Source organism: Maniola jurtina, chromosome 19 (assembly GCF_905333055.1).
Source record: "Maniola jurtina chromosome 19, ilManJurt1.1, whole genome shotgun sequence".
Classification (NCBI taxonomy): Eukaryota; Metazoa; Arthropoda; class Insecta; order Lepidoptera; family Nymphalidae; genus Maniola; species Maniola jurtina.
In genome coordinates, this window is record NC_060047.1 from 11463429 (window position 1) to 11486378 (window position 22950).

The window sequence follows — 22950 nt, forward strand, 5'->3', positions numbered from 1 at the left end:
TAATATCTTAATGTCAAGCTACAAAGTAATTCATTGGGTTCCATTCGGTTTTACTTGGCGTTAGGTTTCACTTTTCTGCTAAAAGATAAAAAACTCACAGCACCGATCCTCATCTTTAGAGAGTTGCTCCGTGGTGAAGCCTCGTGTTTGGACATAGGCACCGCGGGCAGACCCACTAAAGTGAGCGTATCCGCCAGTAAGGCAGACTTTACTCTCGCGTCCAGCGGACTTTCGCAGGCTAAACTGTGTGAAAACAATAAAAATACTTTGATTTGGGCTAACATTTACTAAGGTATTTAAAATTTGTTTCATACGAAATATTACCTTGGCGATAAATTGATTTCTAATAACCATGGCTTCAACATATCGTCTATTAGAATGTCGTATCCAAACAGCTCTGAAAATAATTTTTTTGAATAAGTCAGTCACGCTTTGAAAAAAAAGTTTTTGAATAGAGGAGAAATGGATTAATAACCCCATTTCTCCTCTGTTTCAAGTGCCTATAGCCGGCCTATACCGTAAGTGGGAGTGATAGTAAATATATGATGCAAATTCTAGAGATTGTGCATATTAACTCGTAAATCAAAAAATAATTTAAAGAAGAGTTTTTAAAAGTGCAATGCTCAATGCTGCTGAAGCAAAATCTCTCAGATCCATGGCCACGTGGGTCAATGCCGTGATCTGGATACTCACCGAAGCAGTTGAACAGACTGGGCACGAAGACCCTTGCTGCTGCGGTGATGGTCTGTGCTGATGACAGGATGGACTTGACCACCAGGTCCTCGATGGCCGCCATCAGCGCCGCGGTGTTGCGGCCCTGCTTCCTTAGGTGCCGAAGTAGGGCTGACAGGGTCCACTTGTGGCCTATATTTCCTGCATTTGGGTCGTCGCATCTAAAATAATGCATGAATGCTGTGGATTTCTATCGGGGAGAAAGAAATTTTGGATAGAGGCAGGTGTTTTAGTGCACTGAATAGTAAAATTACGTGTAGCCTTTTCGCAGTGGTCTCTAGATTAGAATTTTTCATATCGAGAAATTTAAACCATACATGATGGCAATCTTCCATTAAATCACGGATCCCCAATTTTCACAATTATACCCATTTGTTCTATGATAAAAAACATAATATTCAGGATAAGAATACCCCTTTGTTTATATACCGAACACAACATGTTATGAATATTTTCTCGACCATATTTTCTTCCGAACGCCCCCCTAAATTATTTAGTTGAATAAAATATGAAACTAGGCACCTACTGAAAAACCACAAAGCGAAAGGTCAAAAAGTTTTCATCATTATCCTGAACACAGTATTTTTCTGAACTTACTTGATATAATCCGTGTGGTATTTGTTAATGCTGTAATTACACAGATGCATACAAGGGTTCCATAGGTTCTTGTTGGTTTTATCGTATTTGACCGTGGCGAATCTGACCAGGCCCTCTTCGTACAAGTATATGAGTAAAGGATCTATGGATGTGACGCACACGTATAGGCGGAGGTCGCACTTGTGGCCGCCTATTAGCAGTGGTTTGTCGATGTATTTCGCCACCACTACGTTTTCGCCTTTCGGAATTTGTTCTGGCTGGAAAAGAACACTAGAATGTGATAGAAATATGAACCAGAGCCAAATTGACTAAGTCTGTCAATTTGGCTAACTTTTTGGCGACTCGCAGTAAACAATTTTGTGCGGTATTGCATTCATGAGTACGAGCATGTAGAAAATTGGAGTTGATAGAATATCAATAGATGATTAATTGATTTGACGATATTTGTGAAGACACCAGTTTCTTTTAGAAAGTTTGGAGTTTAGTGCTTCAAAAGGTCAATACTCAAGAGTAGCCGAAGGCGTTATTAAACAGAATTTGACTCCAAAAGGTCGGTTGCTTTGGAAGTAAACATCAATGTCTTACCGTATTAACAATATAGATCCCCCTTCCTCTACTAGACGCAGCCGGTTTGACAATCCAAGGCCCCTTAGTCCTGTAATGCGTGGTACATAGCTCCTTGTACTCGGCGGGCATTAGAAACGTGGTGGGAATGAAGTCGAAGTGCTTTAGACCGCGGAAGTATTGCATCTTCTCTATATTCTTGAACAGCTTGTCTTTGCGCGTAAGCTCATACGACCTGGAAGAAATTTTTTCTTGAAAGTTAAAGGTAGCTAATAAATGAGTCTGAAAATTCAAGAATCTATTGAAAAATTGACCTGGGAAAATGGTTGACCCTTTGGTATGGTGTCAAAGACCGAAGTACGTCTGGTTTGGGATGCAGGCCAGCCCACATCAGGTTGAAGTCTTTGGCATCGGTGGGCGCTTCCTGCAGACCATGCGCTTGCAGCAGGCGATGCAGCAGCTTGGTTTCCGTGTTGACTAGTTTGTACGTTATTTTCAGCATGCGCGCTGGCATGTGACAGCTTTCTAATACCTAGCAGAAAAAATGCAGTCTAAAAAAAGTGGCTGTGACATACGGACGGACGGACAGACAGACAGACATGACGAATCTATAAGGGTTCCGTTTTTTGCCATTTGGCTACGGAACCCTAAAAAGATATGCTTGAAGAAAACCGGAAGCAAAGGTTCTACTTACCCAAAAAAACGTAAGAAATACTGGCTAGGTTTAAATAATTGAATCAACAAACGGTTGTGAACTTTGGTTATTGGTAGACCCAAAATCATAGCCATTATTGGTTCATAATTTTGCACATTTTTACCAGGATCAGAAATGCCACGTAATTGTGTACGCTTCTGTGTGAAAGTACAGGATCATTTGTTACAATATATTTGATAGAAACTTGACGACATTTTCCGTTAATTTCAGGCATTGCTTTGATGACAACCATGAAGAAATTATAGATCACTAGCTGACGCCCGCGACTTCGTCCGCGTGGATTTAGGTTTTTCAAAATCCCGTGGGAACTCTTTGGTTTTCCGGGATAAAAAGTAGCCTATGTGCTAATCCAGGATATTATCTATCTCTATTCCGAATTTCAGCCATATCCGTCCAGTGGTTTTTGCGTGAAGGAGTAACAAACACACACACACACACACACACACACACACACACACACACACACACACACACACACACACACACATACATACAAACTTTCGCCTTTATAATATTAAGTGTGAAGTGTGATACCTTAATACTATCCATTTCTTTGACTAGCATATGTTCCGAATCATCACTATCGAGTGGTGGCGACGATGCTCTTTGGGTGTTCTTACGTTTGTTTTTACATTTGCTTTTTTTAAATTTTTTTTCGTCTTTTTCTGAAAAAAAAACGTCTTTTATCGTAACAAATACGTATTGTTCAGAATCAGATCGAAAGTAGAGGTGCAATCATTTTTCGGTTACTTATTGTTTTAATGTTAATTGTGAAAAAATAGTGCTATCCTATGACCAGTTCATATTCCTTCAACGCTAGAGTGGAATGGTCTGCCTTTATAAAATGCTATAGGACAGCTAAACTGGCCGAAGTTTATACAGACTATAAGTAGTGCTATTCTTTTCACATCACTCCTAACAAAAAAGTATAGCACAATAATTGCACAATATATAAAGCTGGAATTTGTGTCGAAAGCTAATTTACCTTTGTTAGACGGCGGTGGTTCTTCAGGCGGCTTGATATTGGCAGTCGTATTCTCGATATTGAGATTCCTCTTAAGCGTAATTTTGCTCAGGTCATTGAGAACGTCCTCAATGTCCCTCTTATGCTCTAACGGCTCGTGGCCTTGCTCCTCTATCGACTGGGTCTCAGGCACTTCGGCTTCACTAACATGTCTTACGATATATGCTTGTCCTGTATATTTATTGCTATTCCCAAAAGTTTCCATCACATCGTGCATAATATTTTTTGGTCTAACGCTAAAGGAGTGGGGCTCTGCAACTAGTCTTCTCGCCATGTTTTTGGCTTTATTTAATAACATTGTGGTCCCTGTATTATTGCCTACTGTTTTTGTTGTAGATTCCATAGAGGGTGTTCGTGAAGCGAGCACACACGATCGGAAGACAAGGACGGCACCCTTAGCCCCAATTGGTCCACCCGACACCCAATCAGCGACCGAGCCTTCGTTTTCCTTTTCCTTCCCGTTCGTTTCCTCGTCATGTTTTCTCATGCTGTCTCTGTTCTGCGGTGTTGTTTGAAGGCCCGAAGTAGACGGATTCGTGGTTTCTGGTGATACATGTGGACTGGAAAAATAATGTTCCTTTGTCAATTACATCTTGACTTATATTTTGGTGCTACGCCATTGCTATTTAATGCAAAAAGTTTTGGAATGACCTTATTTTATTTAGATAGCCAAGTACTTTTTGGACACTGTTAACTACCATGTTAACAGTGATGATTTTCGCAGTGGTGATTGTTTCTAAAATATTATGTTTATGATATAATACTGCTTTAATGACATAATTATTTTTTCCTGTTCTAAATTGGGAGCAAAATAGCTGCCTTGTTGGTCTGTTGCTAAACATTTTTCAAAGTTTTTAATTTTTTTTCCTAGAATAGAATAGAACCTACGTAAATATACAAGTAGATTAAACTCGATAATTATTTGAAGCTCTACAGAAATAAAGGATTTTAACTTTGAGCACAATTAACGTGCCTAGATTTTTTTATTATAATATGCATTTAATGGCTATGTACAGCAGATAACGCAAAAAAATACAATGTAAGTACCAACTACAAAAAATTCGCTTCCAAATCAAATCAAGCTCGACTCGGTATGACAATGTACAATGAATTTCCGTCTTTTTGTACTGAACAGTATGTTTGATAATAATGGGTTCACGTCTCATGCAATTTTGCAAAGTAACGCTTTCGATTAACTTATTGTACATACTACCACTTTTATAGGTTACGCCAATGTACTTGTGCAGAAATCTTATTTTTGAATTACGTAACAATATCTCAGCCAATCGTAACACGTGTTCGTCCGCTATTGGTTGTTGCCTACGCGCCATATTTTGTGCGGAGCGAGATAGCACAAGAGTCTTCTTCTCTTCTTGTGTTTAACGTCTTAACGTCAAGCAATAAGGTTTTCATTGGTGTACTTTCGGTTTTATTCGACCTTAGGTTGCGTTTTGCTGATGCTGATAAATTTTGCTGATGCTAATGAATTTTGCTGATGCGACTTATAACAGTGGTAGTAGGTAAAAAAAACATCGTTTACGTAAAAGCCAAGCGTCATTCAAGTAATTAATTCGAGCGATATATTATTAAAACTTGCCTTGAAACTATCGATTCTGTTGTATTAATATCCGATGCAATAGGAAATTGAAAATGAAGTGATGATAAAATAAGTAACATAATTTTTATGGTCGCAAGGTGTTTTAAAATGTTTGTAATTTGTGTAATGCAGTGTTATGTAGATATATGTAACGAATTATAAGATAAATACGTATTAATAGTAATAAAAATGATATAAATAGGTACATGTTTAATTAAATAATTACACAATATACAAGTAAAATGCGTTTAATAGCCTCATCCATTGGTATTTATAACGTTCTACATAATTTTAAATCCGGGCGCCATTCCCAGGGAGATGCCCATGCCGGTTCGAACCCTGTCGGTTTCGCAATTTTTGATATGTATTCAAGATTATTTAGAAATTTCCTTGAAGTGTAGGTAAAACATTTTAATAAAAATTATAAAATACCTTTACTTCAAGGTTGTACAAAATTTATAAACTCCACATTCATCCAGTTCATTGTTTTTTCTACATCAGATACAACGTTTACGAGATATATTCTACTAATAGTGCCATCTGTTATCAAATAACCAAAACCCTAATTGATATGAAAATATTAAGTGAGTAGGTGTATGTCTTAGATCTTAACTAAAATCCATAAGTATAATAAGAAGAAGAAGCTCTTAAAACTTACAGTTTCACCAGCAACACTATTATTTACCCATGTTTTTAAAATAAATAAATAATCTCTAATATTTAGGTCGCACTTACGTATATATACCTAGTAACATCGCGTGCAACACCATATACGCGCACAATCGAGCATTGATTTAACATAATATGGTATTGACCACATGCCACACATGGTTTAAATAATTCATATAACATGACCAGTTGTTACTTTATGCAGCTAATTTGTAACTTTAACTCATTAATTATCACTTATACCCATATCATTGATGCGAAAAGATGTTTGTTTATTAGTTGATTTGTCCTTCAAATACGGAGAAACGAGGAAACAGATCGGTCAGAATTTCTTTGTGATGTAACCACAAATTCACTTTTTTTACATTTTTTTCCTTAACTTGTGTAATAAAACCTACCTGTCAAATTTCATCATTCTAGGTCAACGGGAAGTACCCTACAGGTTTTCTTGACGGAGAGACAGACAGGCAGACAGAGACAACAAACACGGAACCCTAAAAACCCTTTACAATTATTTTGGAACCTTTACGCCCAACTCCAAATGCAGTTCGTCAATGACATTAAGAAGATACAGAAATGCCTCAGGACTTGAACCCGCGTCCCTTGCTGATCTACCACTAGGCCACTTCAGCTCTGACATTGTTTACGGTCATATCAATTAGCTAAAGCAAACAAGTATGTAGGTAGATATTAGTAGATAGATGATCGTCGAGTTAGCACGTCCAGTGATGGAAGATTCAATATTTATAGACGGCTTGTTTGCCTTACCCAGTTAACAGCTTATCGCTATAAGCTGTTAACTGGGTAAGGCCTAGGTAAGTTTCAAGCGTACATTCACGAGAAAAATATAAACGCGCGGACATCTACTTTCTTATTCAAGTCTAATCTGAATTAGAAATATGTAAGTACCAACCTGTGATGGACGGACGGACAAACAGACAGACAGACAGCTGAGTGACATTAATAGTGCTCCGTTTTTAACCTTTGGGTACAGAACCCTAAAAACATACAGACGAATTGAGAACCTCCTCCCTTTTTGATGTCGGTTAAAAAGTAGCCTATATGCCACCCTTCAGGTCTTTAGCTATACCTAACCAAGCAAAAAATCACGTCCTTCTCTTACTCCGTTGCGAAGTGATTGAAGGACAAACAAAATAACAAACACATTTTTATAATATTATTTATAGGTATATAGTGATTCTTTCATGTTCCTAATAAGTATTCCTTGATGACTAGCTGATGACACATTCGCCCATATAAATCTAGCAACTATCTCTTTAATATTCGATGCAAACGTTTATGAAGCTATATTGGTGGTTCCACAAAAATTGTCCTTCCGTTGCCATTCCTAGAACCTCGTAGAATAAGAATTTCAAAGACGTGTGAGTAAGCGTACGTCCTGAAACGCCCAGAAGTAGATGCTCTTCTGATCAATAAAAGTATTGTATTGTATCGTACAAATTGAAATGCTTTGCTAGACATTCGTAGTTAGTTTTTCGTATAGTAGGTGCTGACCTACTGATCCATATCATATCTTCAAGCATCTCAAGCAAGTATGTTTTTTTTGAGGAACGGTGTCACGTTGTTAACATTGATAGGTTATCGAAAAGTTACAGATAGAATATTGAACAGCTGATGGTTGCGACTTAGGTTCTTAAAATCCCGTTGAGACTCTTTGATTTTCCGGGCCTTTGTCACTCTACCATGCAAAAAATTACGCCGTTCGGTTGCTCCGTTGAGTTGTGATTGAAGGACAAATCGATAAACAAACACACTTTCTTATTTATAATATGGGTAGTGATAGAAAGAAGATTTAATAGCATAATAACACAAGTTCACACCTTGTCGTCCAACCACGGTTGACTCGTTTGCACGCAGCCTAGTAGGTACTAAAACCGTAACAAAGTAGATACAAATCGAACCAGGAAGCTTTCAGAGAGATTTGCATTCATTCGGAAATGTTCCACGTTATGAAAACGTACCTATATCACGTCAAGGTCTCACGCAAAATGCAAATCACAGGGAAAAATTTATGAGCCCATATAAAGTAACACATTTCTTACGGCATTAACTCCAAAATAGAATCATAAGCTTCGTATCACGAAAAAGATACGTAAATTATAATGTGTTTAGAATTTTACCGAATAAGTACAGTCGATTTATGAACCTTAAATCTTAATAGAATTTATAATGAAGGAAGTTTGCATTTTGCAACTTTGTTGTTATTAAAGAAATCAGTTCATGAACAAATTGGGAAACGCAAAACATAGTACTTAGTGAAGAGTTCTATTATAAGTTTATTAAACTTTATTAAGAACGGTATATTCGTAGATTGTAGCCCTGAGCCCTAAGTAGCCCTATTTTTCTTTGATTTTACGTCACTATAGCCTAATATTTGACATAATCGTCGGTTCAGGATCAATCCACGAGTTCCTTCACTCTGGTTCATTCTGGCTGCAGTCAATCAGGGGTGATTGCGATCGTCAAACGCAAGGTGTCAAACTGGTGCTAAGCCCGCCTAGGTACGAAAATAAATTAGCTATTCGTCAAACATTTTTATCGCTTCTCCTTCTGATGGGGTCGGACCCTTCACACGTGGTAGCGAAGGTTCAAATCAATACTCCCGCTCGTATCCTAGGATACTAGTGCGTATACTCCGAAAATATAATTAGGGAGCTTGCGAACAAAACCGTATGGCACGAAATACAATTTTACAACTTTACTTCAAGGCAAGAGTGAATAGGCATCTTCTAGGCAAGTGCACTTCAACGTAGACCTTCTCATTGCTTTCTTAGTAATGTATCATACAATCCATACTACAATATTATAAATGCGAAAGCGTGTCTGTCTGTCTGGTAGCTTTTCACGGCCCAACAGTTGGAACAATTTTAATGAAAAAAGGTACAGGGTTAGCTTACATCCCGAGGCTACTTTTTACTCGTAAAATCAAAGAGTTCCCACGGCATTCTTCAAGGCCAATCCGTTTAACCGATTTATATGGATACAGAGGTAGCTCTTATTCCGGAAAATATACTAGGCAACTTTTTATCCTGGAAAATCAAAACAAAAACTTTTAACAAAAGCTGTTAAAACTTTACCAACTGTACTCTTTTAATTGAAATCAAGAACTTTGGACTTTAGCAGTTTTAGGCCGTTTTGCTTGGAAATTAGTAAAAAGTATTCAATGGACCAAAAACATCCGGATTAAAGAAAAAGTATTTTGATCAGAAGTGCAACTATCCACACCGATTTGTACACCAGCTCCCCAAATTATTATTGGCAATTTTTATCGATGATCAATAGTGCGTGATCAGCTATCTTATTTCCTCAATCTCATTCACTGGCGGTTACCAAAGTTGTTATCGATATTCATCAAATATATGCAGTATGCACGTTCCCTATCACAAAAACCAGCCAAGTGCTAGTCATACTCGCGCACCGAGGGTTCCGTAATCGGGTATTTTTTCCGTCATTTTACACGATAAAAACTATCACACTAATATTATAAAGGTGAAAGTTTGTGTGTGTGTGTATGTTTGTTACTCCTTCACGCAAAAACTACTGGACGGATTTGGCTGAAATTTGGAATGGAGATAGATAATATCCAGGATTAGCACATAGGTTACTTTTTATCCCGGAAAATCAAAGAGTTCCCACTGGATTTCAAAAAACTTAAATCCACGCGGATGAAGTCGCGGGCATCATCTAGTTATGCATAAAAATAAATAAAAATCTGTTTTAGAATGTACAGGTAAAGCCCTATCATGTGATACCCCGCTTCCTGCCTTTCTAGGTCTACGGAAAGTACTCAATTCTTCTTGACAGACACGACAGACGGACAGACAGACAAAAAAAGTGAACCTATAAGGGTTTCGTTTTTCCTTTTGAGGCACGGAACCCTATAAACAAGGCTGGTTATTATTCAAAACCGATTTGACAGGACACACGTTTGCTGCACGCAATGATTGCCATCTGATCTCGACGACCAATATGTCTCATAATGTATGATTTACTGCATTCATTCCTTGGGAAAACTTAAACCGAAACAATTTTCAATTATGCATGTTACGTTCATAATATTGCATGTAATCATCATTACCGATTTTGAAGGGTACTTATAAAGTTAGCTTACATATCCCAGGGAAGGACATAGGCAACTTTTTATCCCGGAAAATCAAAGAGTTCCTACGGGATTCTTAAGGGTCTAGCCCGCCGTTTAACCGATTTATATAAAACTAGAGGATGCTATGATGATGGAAGTGGATTTAGGTTTTTAAAGATCCCGTGGCAACAGTTTGATTTTTCGGGATAAAACGGACGTAACCGGACTTACAGGGACGTAAGCTACCTCGGTAGTCGGTACCATATTTCATACAAATCGGTTAAGCGGATGGGTCTTTACTTTAGGAATCCCGTGGGAACTCTTTGATTTTCCGGGATAAAAAGTAGCCTATGTCCGTTCCCGGGATGTAAGCTAACTCTGTACCATCAAACAACATTGTTTCATCAAAATCTTATTTCATCTAAATGTTATTTTTGAAATATTGGCCACATAATACCCGCATACATAAAACTCGCTTAAGGCAATTTATCTTTCACCCTTCTTCATTTAATATGCTCAAGTTTAGAGCTTTTAAAAGACAGGTCCCATCCCCTAACGTCACGATGGCACGAAGTGCATAATTTCGCCAAAGGGTTGAACGCGGTTGAACCACGGTTGAGCGATTTCGCATCGATATATTATCACAAGAAAACATCGCAGATTTGCATAGAACATGACTTTTGTCAAGTTTTCCATCAATTTACATATAGGAACATAAATAGTTTTGCCCTGAATCATGAATGTGAATTTATTATTTAAATGTGTAGCCTTATAGCAGCCTTGATGGTAAAGTAGAACATTTCCGCCGCAACTATGTGATGGAATAATAATGTACCACCATCGAAGTTGAAAGCAAAAAGGATTCGCATTTGAACGAGTTTCCAAGGATTATTTGGATCTATATACCATTGCAAGTAGCGTTAATCCATACCAAGTAATACTTAGTAATTCATACTATAAGTAATATTATAAATATGAAAGTGTTTTAATCGGGAGGGCAGGAGTTCGATCCCGGGCACGCACTTCTAACTTTTCGGAGTTACTTGCGATTTTACCCGACGGCGAAGCCCAAAGGAGTGTTATGTGTTTGACCTGTTTGTATGTAGTATGTTCGTTTTTATATCGGCTTGTAAATAGCCATTAAAATTAATATGCTTTTACGGTGAAGGAAAACATCGTGGGGAAACATGCAAGCTTTAGAATTCTCCATAATGTTCTCAAAGGTGTGTAACTACCTATAAGAATGACCAAAACCTTTTCATTCTGAGAGGAGACCCGTGCTCTGTAGTGAACTAGCAACGGGTTGATGACAACGATAGGACGTGATGTAGAGGCACGCAACCTCTACTCGCTGGTGACGTTGGCTGGCTGGCAGACATCTATTGAGAAAACTTCTACACAGCTGCCAGTAGGAACAAACAAATCTTTGAAACGAGTCGAAAATCCCGCAGCTCTTGTGGACCTCCGAGAGCCTCATTCTCCCCGAGACCATCATCAACCACTGTCGAGCGACATGCTTCAGAAGTCTTATTACGTTCCGTAGGTACCAGAACGAGGCGGTATACTCTTCTGGTCGAACGATTAATATAAATACAGTATTCTTATTGTAAACTAGCTGATGCCCGCAGCTTCGCCCGCGTGGATTGGTCAGATCCCCTACAGCATCAGGATTGAGGAGTTGGAATCCAAATTTTTTATGAAACAATGTCGCAAAGTTCCTCTATCGATTAAAAAAGAAATGACGCAAATCGGTTCAGAAATCTCGGAGATTTCGGTGTACATAGGTAGAAAAACACAACTTCCTTTTTGAAGGTCGGTTAAAAAAGTAGCCTATGTTACTCCCTGGTCAATTCTCTACTTGTCTGTGAAAATCCCGTCAAAATCGGTTCAGCCGTTCCGAAGATTAGCCTTTTCAAACAGACAGACAGACAGACAGACAAAAATTTAAAAAAACGTGTAATTCAGTTATAGTATCGTTCAAATAACCATAATTATGACCTTAATAATATGCGGTAGTTATTTCGATATTACAAACAGACACTCCAATTTTATTTATTAGTATTAGTATAGATATCTTGTGAATATCAATGTGAGTGGCGTTTTACTCGAGTACCTAACCACGCGGCCACAGTACACTTAGATATTACCATAGGTACCACATCACAATACTAAGAGCACGTGGAATCGTGACCTGCGTGTCGATGAGCATCTGTCTTTACCATAAAGGGCGGAACCCTACATATTCATCACTCAACAGCGCTGCAAGTTAATACCTATCAATCATGCTACCTATTTTGCATTCATTGGGTTCGACATGAATCTAATCAACGACGACATGAGGAAATCGATGGGGACTCAAAACGACTGTTATAGTCGTGGTTTAATAAAAGATCTTGTTTTTTGCTAACAGGTTTTGTGCTTGGCTGATAGACAGTTTCATCTGATCATCTGATGATGATGAATGATCATAATTTTAAAAAAAACACATATAAAAAGGGCGCCATACAGTGAGCACATTAAACATTTTTCTAAAGTGTAAATTAAAAATTTATAACACCCCCGAAAAGTGAAGGTTACAGAAACTAGAAAAGAGCTAATAACTTTCAAACGGCTGAACCGATTTTCTTGAATTATAGCTAAGAACACTCTCGATCAAGCCACCTTTCAAACAAAAAAAAACTAAATTAAAATCGGTTAATTAGTTTAGGAGCTCCGATGCCACAGACAGATACACAGATAAACACGTCAAACTTATAGCACCCCTTGTTTTGGGTCGGGGGTTAAAAATAAATAGTCTTTGTCACTCAGGATGATGTTAGGATTCTAACGGTACCCGATACATCCAAATCTGTTCAGGCATTTAAAAGTTATGGTGGAATAAAGAAATTCACATACGTACATGGACCCTGAAAACACTACACTTCTTTTTTGGGAAGTCGTTTATCAAATTGAGCTTAGTTTGAGTTGGTATCAAGAAAGCACTGCACCCCGACTATACCGGTGTGTCTTACGCCTTAGTAGAGCGCCGAACTTACGCGGACAAAACGCTGACAAGAATTTCCGCGCGCGGAATTTCACTTGCGATTTTCCGCTAGAATTGTTTGTGGCGGAAAACGATCTGCTCAAAGCAAGGGCATTGATTGGCTACGTGATATCTTAGTAAGTAATTACAATGCCTATAATAATCACTCAGGGTACTTTAGTGGAAAAACTGTGATGGTTTTGCGGTTACTGTGGTTGGAAAATTATATCAGAGTGGATGCTTAACATAGAAAAATTAAAAATAAGTTGCTTTATGACAAAAACTGCACATAAGAATGCAACATGCAAGGTTGTAGACTAAAGCAAAAAACAAGAACTAAAAAATTATAGCAATCCATACCCATATAATAAGTGCGAAAGTATGTTTGTTTGTTGGCTTATCGGTTTATTGGTTTGCCTTCAATCACGTCGCAGCGAAGCAATAGATCGACGTGATTTTAGGCTTCCGTACCTCAAAAGGAAAAACGGAAGCCTTATAGGATCACTTTGATGTCTGTCTGTCTGTCTGTCTGCATGTGTATAGTTAAAGACCTGGAGAGTGACATACTTAGGCTACTTTTTATCCCGGAAAATCAAAGAGTTCTCACGGGATTTTTGAAAACAGCTAGTATGATATATCTTAGCTTCTTTTTACATCAATGTGATACAATCAGCACTAACTAGGTACTTAATTTAAATGTTAAAAATATAGTAAGTAAATCGTGTATGAAGCAAGGAACAAATTAAAGCTAAGCAAGAAAGAAAATTGAAGAGAAACTAAATGGAGCTAAGAAAAAAAATGTTTGAACTTACACAAAAACTTTTCCCATTTCACTTTTTCCACTGACACAGATTCGAGTACTACAGTCAAACGCGCAAACCTAACAGAGCACGCACTGACCACTACAGTTCACGCTTGACAGGAACGCGCAAACGAAGATAACCTTTAAAGGATTGCAGATACAACCACGAAAATTAAAAAATATATATATATATTACTGTTTACTAATCAAGACAAAGAGTCGTTAATTAGTATACAATATAAAGCAATTGATGCAGGATTTAAATCTAAAAATCTATACCTAATGGCATTAAAAGCTGCTTATCTTTACAGAAATAAAGATTAGGTAAGTATGGGTATCTAGTTATATAGTAAACAGTTCAAAATTGATAGTTTAATGATGCTTTGAAAAAGAAATAGATAACAGTCAGAGAAGTTAAGAACAACTTTTTAATCGAACCACTTGACTGACTCAAGCCACAGTCAAAAGTAGACTAAACTTTTAGACAAAAAAATGATGCCTATAGTTTGTGACACTTTAAGGCTTTAGACAAAAAAATTGCCTAGTTTGTGATACTTTGAAAAAGAATTAGATAGCAGCCCGATAAGTTTAGAACAACTTTCTGGTCTTAATAGAGACATGAATTACATAAACCATGGTCAAAAGGAGACTAAACTTTCAGGCCTTCAGATCCAAACAAAAGTTTAAAAAATTAGTTTTTGCTTTGAAAAAGAAATATACAACAGACAGAGTTAAGAACAATTGTCTGGTTGAATTACTTGACTAACGCAAAATAAGCTAAGCTGATTCATAGCAATGGACGCCAATCACGGTCAAAAGTAGACTGAACTTTGAGTCAAAAAAAAAAAATTATGCCTAGGTTATCAAAACTTTGAAATTAAATAGATAAGTCAGAGAAATTCGTAACAATTTTCTGGTCGAATCACTTGACTGAGGTACATCATGGTCAAAAGTAGACTAAACTTTCAGACTTTCTGATTCAAATAACGGTAGGTTTAATTTAGTTTTCGCTGTGTCCCGCGACACTTTGTCTAGTCTAATGTCTAGACTTAAACGTGTCTACGATCTAAAATACACGCATGTAATTTAGGACGCCTACGTGTTCGACGACCGAATAGCACGCGCTCGAGTCACCATTAGCGACGCAAGTTCGGTTTCACTGCCGCCGCAGGTCACACCGTCACGCGCTGGTGCCGGCAGGGGACTGCTGTGCCGCGCGTGCTTTACTGATGTTATGTTACATTCAGACGTACAGAAACCTTGCCGCGTTTTTCTTGTCACGGCATCTTACACCCAGAATTACAAATTCTGGTCGAACCAAGATTCACTTGATTGACGTAAACCACGGGCAAAGTAGGCTAAACTTTCAGACAAAAAAAAATATTTACGATGCTTTGAAAAAGAAATTGATAACAGCCAGAGAAGTTCAGAACTTTCTGTCGAATTACTTGACTGACGCAAACGACGGGCAAAAGTAGACTAAACTTTCAGATTTTCAGATTCAAATAAGCAGGTAGGTTTTCTTTAAGTATAGATACTATAATTCACTATAGGCACACGCTGCTTGACCACGATCACACTTGATGGGAAGTGATGATGTGATCTTACGATTGCTCAAGTCAGAAATCGATACAAGTTCGGTTTCACTGCCGCCACAGGTCACACCGTCACGCGCTGGTGCCGGCAAGAAACTGCTGCGCCGCGCGTGCCTTACTGCCGCTCCATCACATTCATATAAAACTCTATTGACCCGCGCTTAGTGTGTTGAGGTCTTTACAGCTCGCGATTGTAATCGTACCTCAATTACACCGCCTTTTTATTGCATAAACGCTGTTGATTTAATTAGATGTGCATTGAAAACTTCGTGTGGATTTTTTGTAGTACTTAATACTGACTTTAGCGTGAATATTACCTAGTGGGTATAATAAATTAAATAGATAATAATAGACCACCCACCGCGGTATAGTCTGGAATCTAGATATAGATGGATCTATTTAGTATGAATACCCATATGAAATTTAAGTTTACCCATATAAAATGACTGTATAATTGTTGAGGCTAAATATGGTCCTATTTTTGGGCTTACTTATCATGATCATCATTATCAGGTTTAGGTTAACAGAGCTCTCTCCGTCACTTACTCCATACAATCGTAGTTCCCATTTCATTTGAATATTAAGCAACCAAAGTCCATGAAATTTTGCAGACATATTCTAGAAACTAATATCTGTGTCTGTGGTGTTTTAGATTTTTCTAAAAATATGTAGTTTTAAAATTACAGGGGCTCAAAGATTTGTATTTTTCTTTAAAAAAAGGCCCAACTTTGTGCTCGTTTTTCTAGACAACGAAGCAATTTAATGAAATTTGGAAAAACCACAGACCTAGAAAATTTAATGAATATTATGTAGTAAAAAAATTATCGTTATATATTTTATATTGTTATAATTATGTGGGAACTACGAAAACCAGAAATTACACCCAGAAATCTTGAAAATTTCGTGCTGTCTCGATTTGTGCAAGCGGGGTGGTGAAGTGCGGGGGACGACACGTGAAACTGACAGAAACTGACAGTCTAAACACACGGGCCACATTTAGACTGCACCCAACTCCAAACTTGTCGATAGGTCTAACTAAATACACTGGTACATTTCAACTTGCGTTAGACGTATGCGTTACCTACTCAGACGTTGCCTGTAGATAAAAATATGTCTCATGTTTGCTGGCAATAGCGCATGCATCAAACCCTGCAAGTTGCAACTCTCTTGCAACCTATTCCTCACGCAATACGCACAGCTTTAATATTATAATTTTTGACAATGTATACTATATGTAATGCCATATCACAGGTCACTCTCTGATTTATTGCTAACAATTTACTTCCAAATCAATTCCAAATGCAAAGAAATCTAAGTGTGTTCAATTCACACTGCCCAATACCAGGACCTTAAATGACATAAATTCATTGATAAATAATCATATGTTGAAAATAAAGGAAAACCCCGTGTTTCTCGGTATAATGTTAGATGCAAAGCTTCTATGGAACACCCACATATCAACACTTGATGGTAAACTCAGCTCTGCTGCTTACACTGTTAGAAAAATTCAACAGGTACTGACGTGGAAACTGCAAAAATTGTATATTTTACCTATTTTCACTGTATTATGTCTTACGGACTCTTGCTATGAGATAAAGCGGTAGATATTGAGAAAAAAATGTATTACAGAAAAGGACAGGACGTGCAATTTATAATTTAAAACCGCGCGCTGCCATACAATAAAAATATAAGGAAATAAGTACCTTATCTATTATCTTATAGTAGCTTCTAAATATATTTACAACTAGCTAATGCCCGCAGCTTCACTCGCGTGGATTTAGGTTTTTAAAAACCCGATCCTTTCATTTCCCAGAACAAAAGTTGCCTCTCCGTAATAGCCCGTCCCCGGGATGCAACTTGTTTCTGTATCACGTAAGAATATTTAAACGGATGATCCTTTTCAAATCCCGAGGGATCACCAGGATTTAGGAATGCAATTTCTTACAGCATCAGGGTTGAGGTCAACGACAAAGTGTTTACTTGGTATAGATACCTTCAATATCAATTAATAATCGACACTTTTTAAATCCCATTAGCTTTAGTAGTCAGGTCCCCTGCAACATTAGGATTGAGGAGTTGGAATCCAAATATTTTATTGAACAATGTCGCAAACTTTCTTTATCGATTAAAAAAACTACCCAAAATTACGCAGTTAGGTTACCTGCCAAATTTCATGGTTTTGAGTCAACGGGAAGTACCCTAGAGGTTTTATTGACACACACGACAGACAGAGAGATAGACAACAAAGTGATCCTATAAGAGTTCCGTTTTTCATTTTGAGGTACGAAACCCTAGAAAACGTAGGAACGGCATTCCGAACCAGTGGTAAATTTTTCTGACCATCCAAAAACACTTTGAAGTTTAGCTAAAAATTTACAGGAATAAAAATTTATCATTGTATTCCATTCCATTTCATTCTATTCTATTCTGTTCAAAGATAAATAGATAATAAAAATATTTGTCACCGAAACAATAATTTACGATACATCAACCAATATCAATTTTACTGATGACAATCTGACTATTACCAAAGTGAACGACTACTATAATATCTATTATATACGACTAACATAATATGTATTATAAATTGTGTGCCGTTTGCATTCTCACTAGGTTCTCATTAAGTTTGTTTTATTTGGTTAAACTTTCTGGCATTTATATTGTTATGACGTTTAATTGGCAAACAGTCTGTTTATTGGCTGAAACTCAAAAATTCAGCCAATCACAACAAAGAAAATATTGTAATAATGATTGATGCAGCTTTCTGTAATTGAAAACAAAATATTTGACATTAACTTGAATGTGACAGTGTTTTCCGAATAGGGTTGCCAGAGGCCCCGTATTTTACTGGTTACTAATTTCTTGGCCGTTAGGGCCATACTAACCATATAACTAGCCATGACCGAAGCCTCCCACCAGACCAGAAATTTTGAAATGGCGACTGCGCCTGGGAAGCCGTCAAAAACCTAAGCCTAAAATAATACTTACACTATTTCTTGCATTTGCTTACCAATTTTTTTTTGGAAATATATCAAACATTTCGCGCTCAGTTCACTCGCGCTTTGAATTTCTATTACTTGGTGTAAAGCCCGCAATTTCGTTTGCATGAATTTAGATTTTTAAAAATTCCGTGGGGGATTTTCCGGGCTAAAAAGCCGCCTAAAAAAAATGTCTGGGATGCAAGTTACCTCTGAATAGTAAGTACCAAAATTTTGGTAAAGAAGATGGGCCATGAAAGGGTAACAAATAGATAGGCAAATAGATATACTGTCGTATTCGTAATATTAGTATGGATAGGAAGCTTTAAAAATAAAATCTTGCTATGGCTACACTCGTTTCCCTTTCACTTTAATTTTTTCTGTATTGAACCAAAAACACTTACGCTCACTGCGCTCGCGCTTTTTTATTGTTGTATTTTATCTCACTGTCAAATTGAAAGGCGAAATTCCACTAACCAGGTAATTAGCCCATAAAGTTGAGCGAATGTTTTTTTCCTCATGACAGGATTCAGTTCCGGCCCTAATAAAACCTCTCCCGCAATCGATTCCTGGCTACGGCCATAGTATTGATACTGTGAAGGTGGAATTACAAATTAAATGTAATTTTAAGTTGAAATGAAAATATTGTATGCATGAAATGTATAACATTTTGCTTTACAACACTAAGAGTTTTTAAAAGCTATTTAAATAAATAAATCTTTTATTTAAAACCACATTGCAAACACAGTTCACCAATCAAGACACGGCAACATACAGAGAAAAAATACAAAACTTACAAATAAACTGAAATATCTAAATAGGCTTTCCATGCATTTCAGAGAGACCCACCGCCTATTTCTTCAAATACTTCAAATTTTCAAATTTCTTCAAATCTAAACCCCGTATTTTTGATGGTGGTAGCCTGTAAATCAAAAAGAGCCAGGTGGCAACCCTACTTCGACCTAGACAGAATGAAAAATTGTTTTCATTACTCGGTATGCCTACTGCCATAGTGTGACAGAAAGTGTGACGGTAGTTGTGACCTCTGATTGGCCGACTCTCTTTCACTATTTGCTAAAATTGATGATTGCAACAACAATTTTTTCTTTTTTATAATCAAAAACAGAACACGGACGTCAAACAGGTTGACTAATTGCAATCATTTCTGACCGGCTAACATTGTTCCGCTAGTGGCTCAAACTCACTGTCGCAGCAAGAACATGGTAAATTCAGCCAATCACAGCAATTTGAAATTTGGTTATCACAAATGTACCGATCTAGGAACCGAGAATGCACGAACCAGGGCAGATAGAGATAAGAACAATAATATCATACGTAGGAAATCGACGGGGGATCGTTGACAACGATAGCCTTAAGCATGGTAAGATTTATATGGTTCATATTATGCCAACCTCGCAAACTATGATTTATGACCATGTCACGGACGAGGCAAGCAAGCTCGTAGCATGTGAAAACTTTATATGGCAAGCTGCATAAATCAGCCCTTTTTGGTCACGACTATTCTAGACAGCTTGGATTCCTACATCATACCACAGTTGAAAGGCTCTCCTTCCAACCCTTCCAACTCTACAGACTTCCAATTACACTTCCAACATTTTGGCAATGAGAATTGGACACCTCTTTGAAAAGTGTTCAGCAAATAAGTACCGAACTTGAAGTGTTTTCAAAAACCCAATTGCTGCATAATATCAGGGTGCACTGCATCAGGGTGTTTATCATATGAATGTATCGTTGTTTGTAAAGACAAATAAATGAAAATAAAAAACGGTCAAGTGCGAGTCAAACTCGCACACCGAGGGTTCCGTACTCGGATATATTTTGACAGATTCGACAGACAGGCAACGAAGTGATCCTATAAGGTTCCTTTTTTCCTTTTGTGGTACGGAACCCTAAAAAGCACGTTGCATATGCGGTGTAAGGACTGATGGTATAAACGCTGCGTGTTGCATGTAAGCGGCTTTGTATAGTAGTCTCACGATAAAGCTCGGCGGCCGTTCCTCAAGCCAATTAAGTGTGCCAACTAATAGGTATGCGAGAATCCTGTTGGTAGCATACTTATATATACTTCATATTTATATGAAAAAGTACAAGATGCTGATACGCTAGATATGCTTTGAATCTTCATCCCTTATAAGGAACTATCGTGCCGCAAGGCAACGTCAAGGGTGGCACACTCATACGCAGTTGAAATTCCACTGACACGTGTGAAGCGATTTGCCTCCTCGTTTCTGATAGTATTACATATTCCCACGTCTTATCTATGGATGCAAGTGCGAGCTCGCGCTGGTATTGTTCCACGCGCTGTACTGTGTACGTAGCACTCACACTATTGCAGATGGCGCACGCGGGGTGCGGCGCGGTGCGGGGGCTGGTGCGCTCACCTCGCCTAGCGCGAAAACAAAGCTGGACCAAGTTAGCTAACTTGGCTAACAAGTTAGCTAAGTTAGCTAACTAGATTTGTTGCTTTGTTACAACAACATACTTTACATTTATAGGATCATTTTTTCTAGTATAATAGGTACTCTTTCGAAAAGCGATGATAGTCTAGTGATTAAGATGTAGGTCTTATTATTTGACGAGTCAACGGTTGTATTTTGTGTTTGCATCTGTAACTTTAGCTTTAACACTTGCTTTCACATTAAAGGAAAATATTGTGAGGAAACCTACATGCCTTCTTGTGTAAGAAGTGAGAACTTCATAATGTTTTCAAAGGTATAAGTCTGCCAATCTTCATCAGAGTAGTAAACTATGACCTAAAGTCTAAACCCTTCTCATTCTGAAAGGAGATTCAAGCTCATTGGGTTGAATCAAGATAATTTAAATTTGACAAGGTAGGTTTAAATAATTTATATGTATTGTGTAATATGTGTACAACTGTGCATATATTATGTGTATTGTGTAATATCCACATTTAGCTTTAAACCATCATTGGTGAAGGGTTTGCTAAATATGAATTAAAAAGGTTTATAACATCATAATATGTTGGGGCCCACCAGCGTTTCCCTTTTTGGATTTTATAGTGAAAAAATTCCAAAACATAATTAAGGTAACCTAACTGTGCACTTTGTGCAAACATTGGAAAGTGTAACAATAATTTAAAAAGAACCAACCAAGCGCGAGCAACTGAATATGCTTACCTACTTATTTGCATACACTTATATGTTAATTAAGTTAGAATGTTTATTGCAAGAATAAAAATTTCACTTGCAATAAGGTTTTTGTAATAAAATATATAAATATATGGCCTCAACTTAATTTGTGACAACTGTGGAGTTATATAAAGTAGTGAATAAATGATTTGGCAGACTTTCTCTTCTTATTTATATAATAAGCACTAAGGGAGGTGATTAAAATATATACTGAATGATGTGGTGTGAGAAGCTTAATGATATGTGTATATTTAAGATATTATATTAGAGTGTTTAATAGTTGATATCAATAAAAATATGGAAATGAAATTTTTAGGCTTAAAATCCAAATTGTTAAAAAAACAATAAAAAGAATGTTATCTATTAGGTAACTAAACTTTTTATTTTTAAAAAGAAAAAAGAAGGATGGATTTTAAGCCTAAGTTAAGTAAATATAGTAAATAAATACACAGAAATATTAAATATATAAACTACAATAAAAACCTGGTGTGTGGACGGTTTTGGTTGCATTTTTTGTGTATTTTAGGTAATTCATCTGAAGATATCTTAAACTGGGGCTCGAATTCGTCTTCTTGATCCATCGTGGACTCAACGAAGGCAAAAGGAGGACAAAATTGCAAATTAAGATAGGTAGTAAATCTTGTACAAAAATCAGCAATAATAAATTTTTACACTACCACCTTTCTCACCAAGATTCGTGTATGATTTATAGCTTTTTAAGCTTAAAAAATTGGTAAACACAATAAAATTTTAATAAATAACAAATTATTGATGGCCGAATCCGAACTACGAAAAAATAGATTTTTTGTATAAACCACAATCATCTCAAAAGCTAAAATAACAGCATCAAGCAGTAATAAAACACCGCATACTGTAAAACATTCAAAAATCAATATCGTTATGCGGTATTAGAAGATATTTAACAATTTAAAAAACTGTCACACAGCGATTTATGAAACATTAGGTTACTTACGATTACACTGCCGATTTACTCCGCCGGTGACTTGCGGATGAAGATTATTTTCTCAACAATAATTTCACATTTCTATTTTGAACTGTATTTTGGTATTTGTGTTTATTTCGAGCAAATCTAACTAGAAATTTGAAAGATCTCCATATTTTTATTTCAAAAACTACTTTCAAATTTAGCACGAACGTCAGCTGTCAAGTCATTCTATAATATTTATGGTCTAGTAAAACGTTCAAAATAAATAACGCCGCTCACACACGAAGAAACTGTGTTGGGAGTGACATGACAGTTGGATGGGTGACTTCAGTCGGATCTAGGCCGAAATTAAATGGAAACTATTCAAATTCAAATTATTTTTATTCAATTAAACTTTTACAAGTGCTTTTGAATCGTCAAAATAATCTACCACTGGA

At 37.1% G+C, this 22950-nt stretch overlaps 1 protein-coding gene across 3 annotated transcripts in view; it reads right to left on the reverse strand.

Annotated features, from left to right (window-relative positions):
• LOC123874855 (tubulin polyglutamylase TTLL5) overlaps positions 1-22722 on the reverse strand; it is a 29167-nt gene extending 6445 nt beyond the window's left edge. The window contains exons 1-10 of one of the 3 annotated variants that reach the window (XM_045920383.1): positions 22541-22722; positions 22051-22154; positions 3594-4192; positions 3143-3273; positions 2208-2425; positions 1915-2128; positions 1330-1586; positions 694-893; positions 325-397; positions 99-243 (exon numbers count right to left, since the gene is read on the reverse strand). In XM_045920383.1, coding sequence (XP_045776339.1) covers positions 99-243; positions 325-397; positions 694-893; positions 1330-1586; positions 1915-2128; positions 2208-2425; positions 3143-3273; positions 3594-4192; positions 22051-22148 — 1935 coding nt within the window. In that variant the 5' untranslated portion in view covers positions 22149-22154; positions 22541-22722. Of the gene's footprint in view, positions 1-98; positions 244-324; positions 398-693; positions 894-1329; positions 1587-1914; positions 2129-2207; positions 2426-3142; positions 3274-3593; positions 4193-13834; positions 13966-14923; positions 15034-22050; positions 22155-22540 lie in introns of those variants that run through there. The other 2 variants (XM_045920385.1, XM_045920386.1) reach the window with 2 other exon arrangements.
• Positions 22723-22950: the final 228 nt, after the last annotated feature.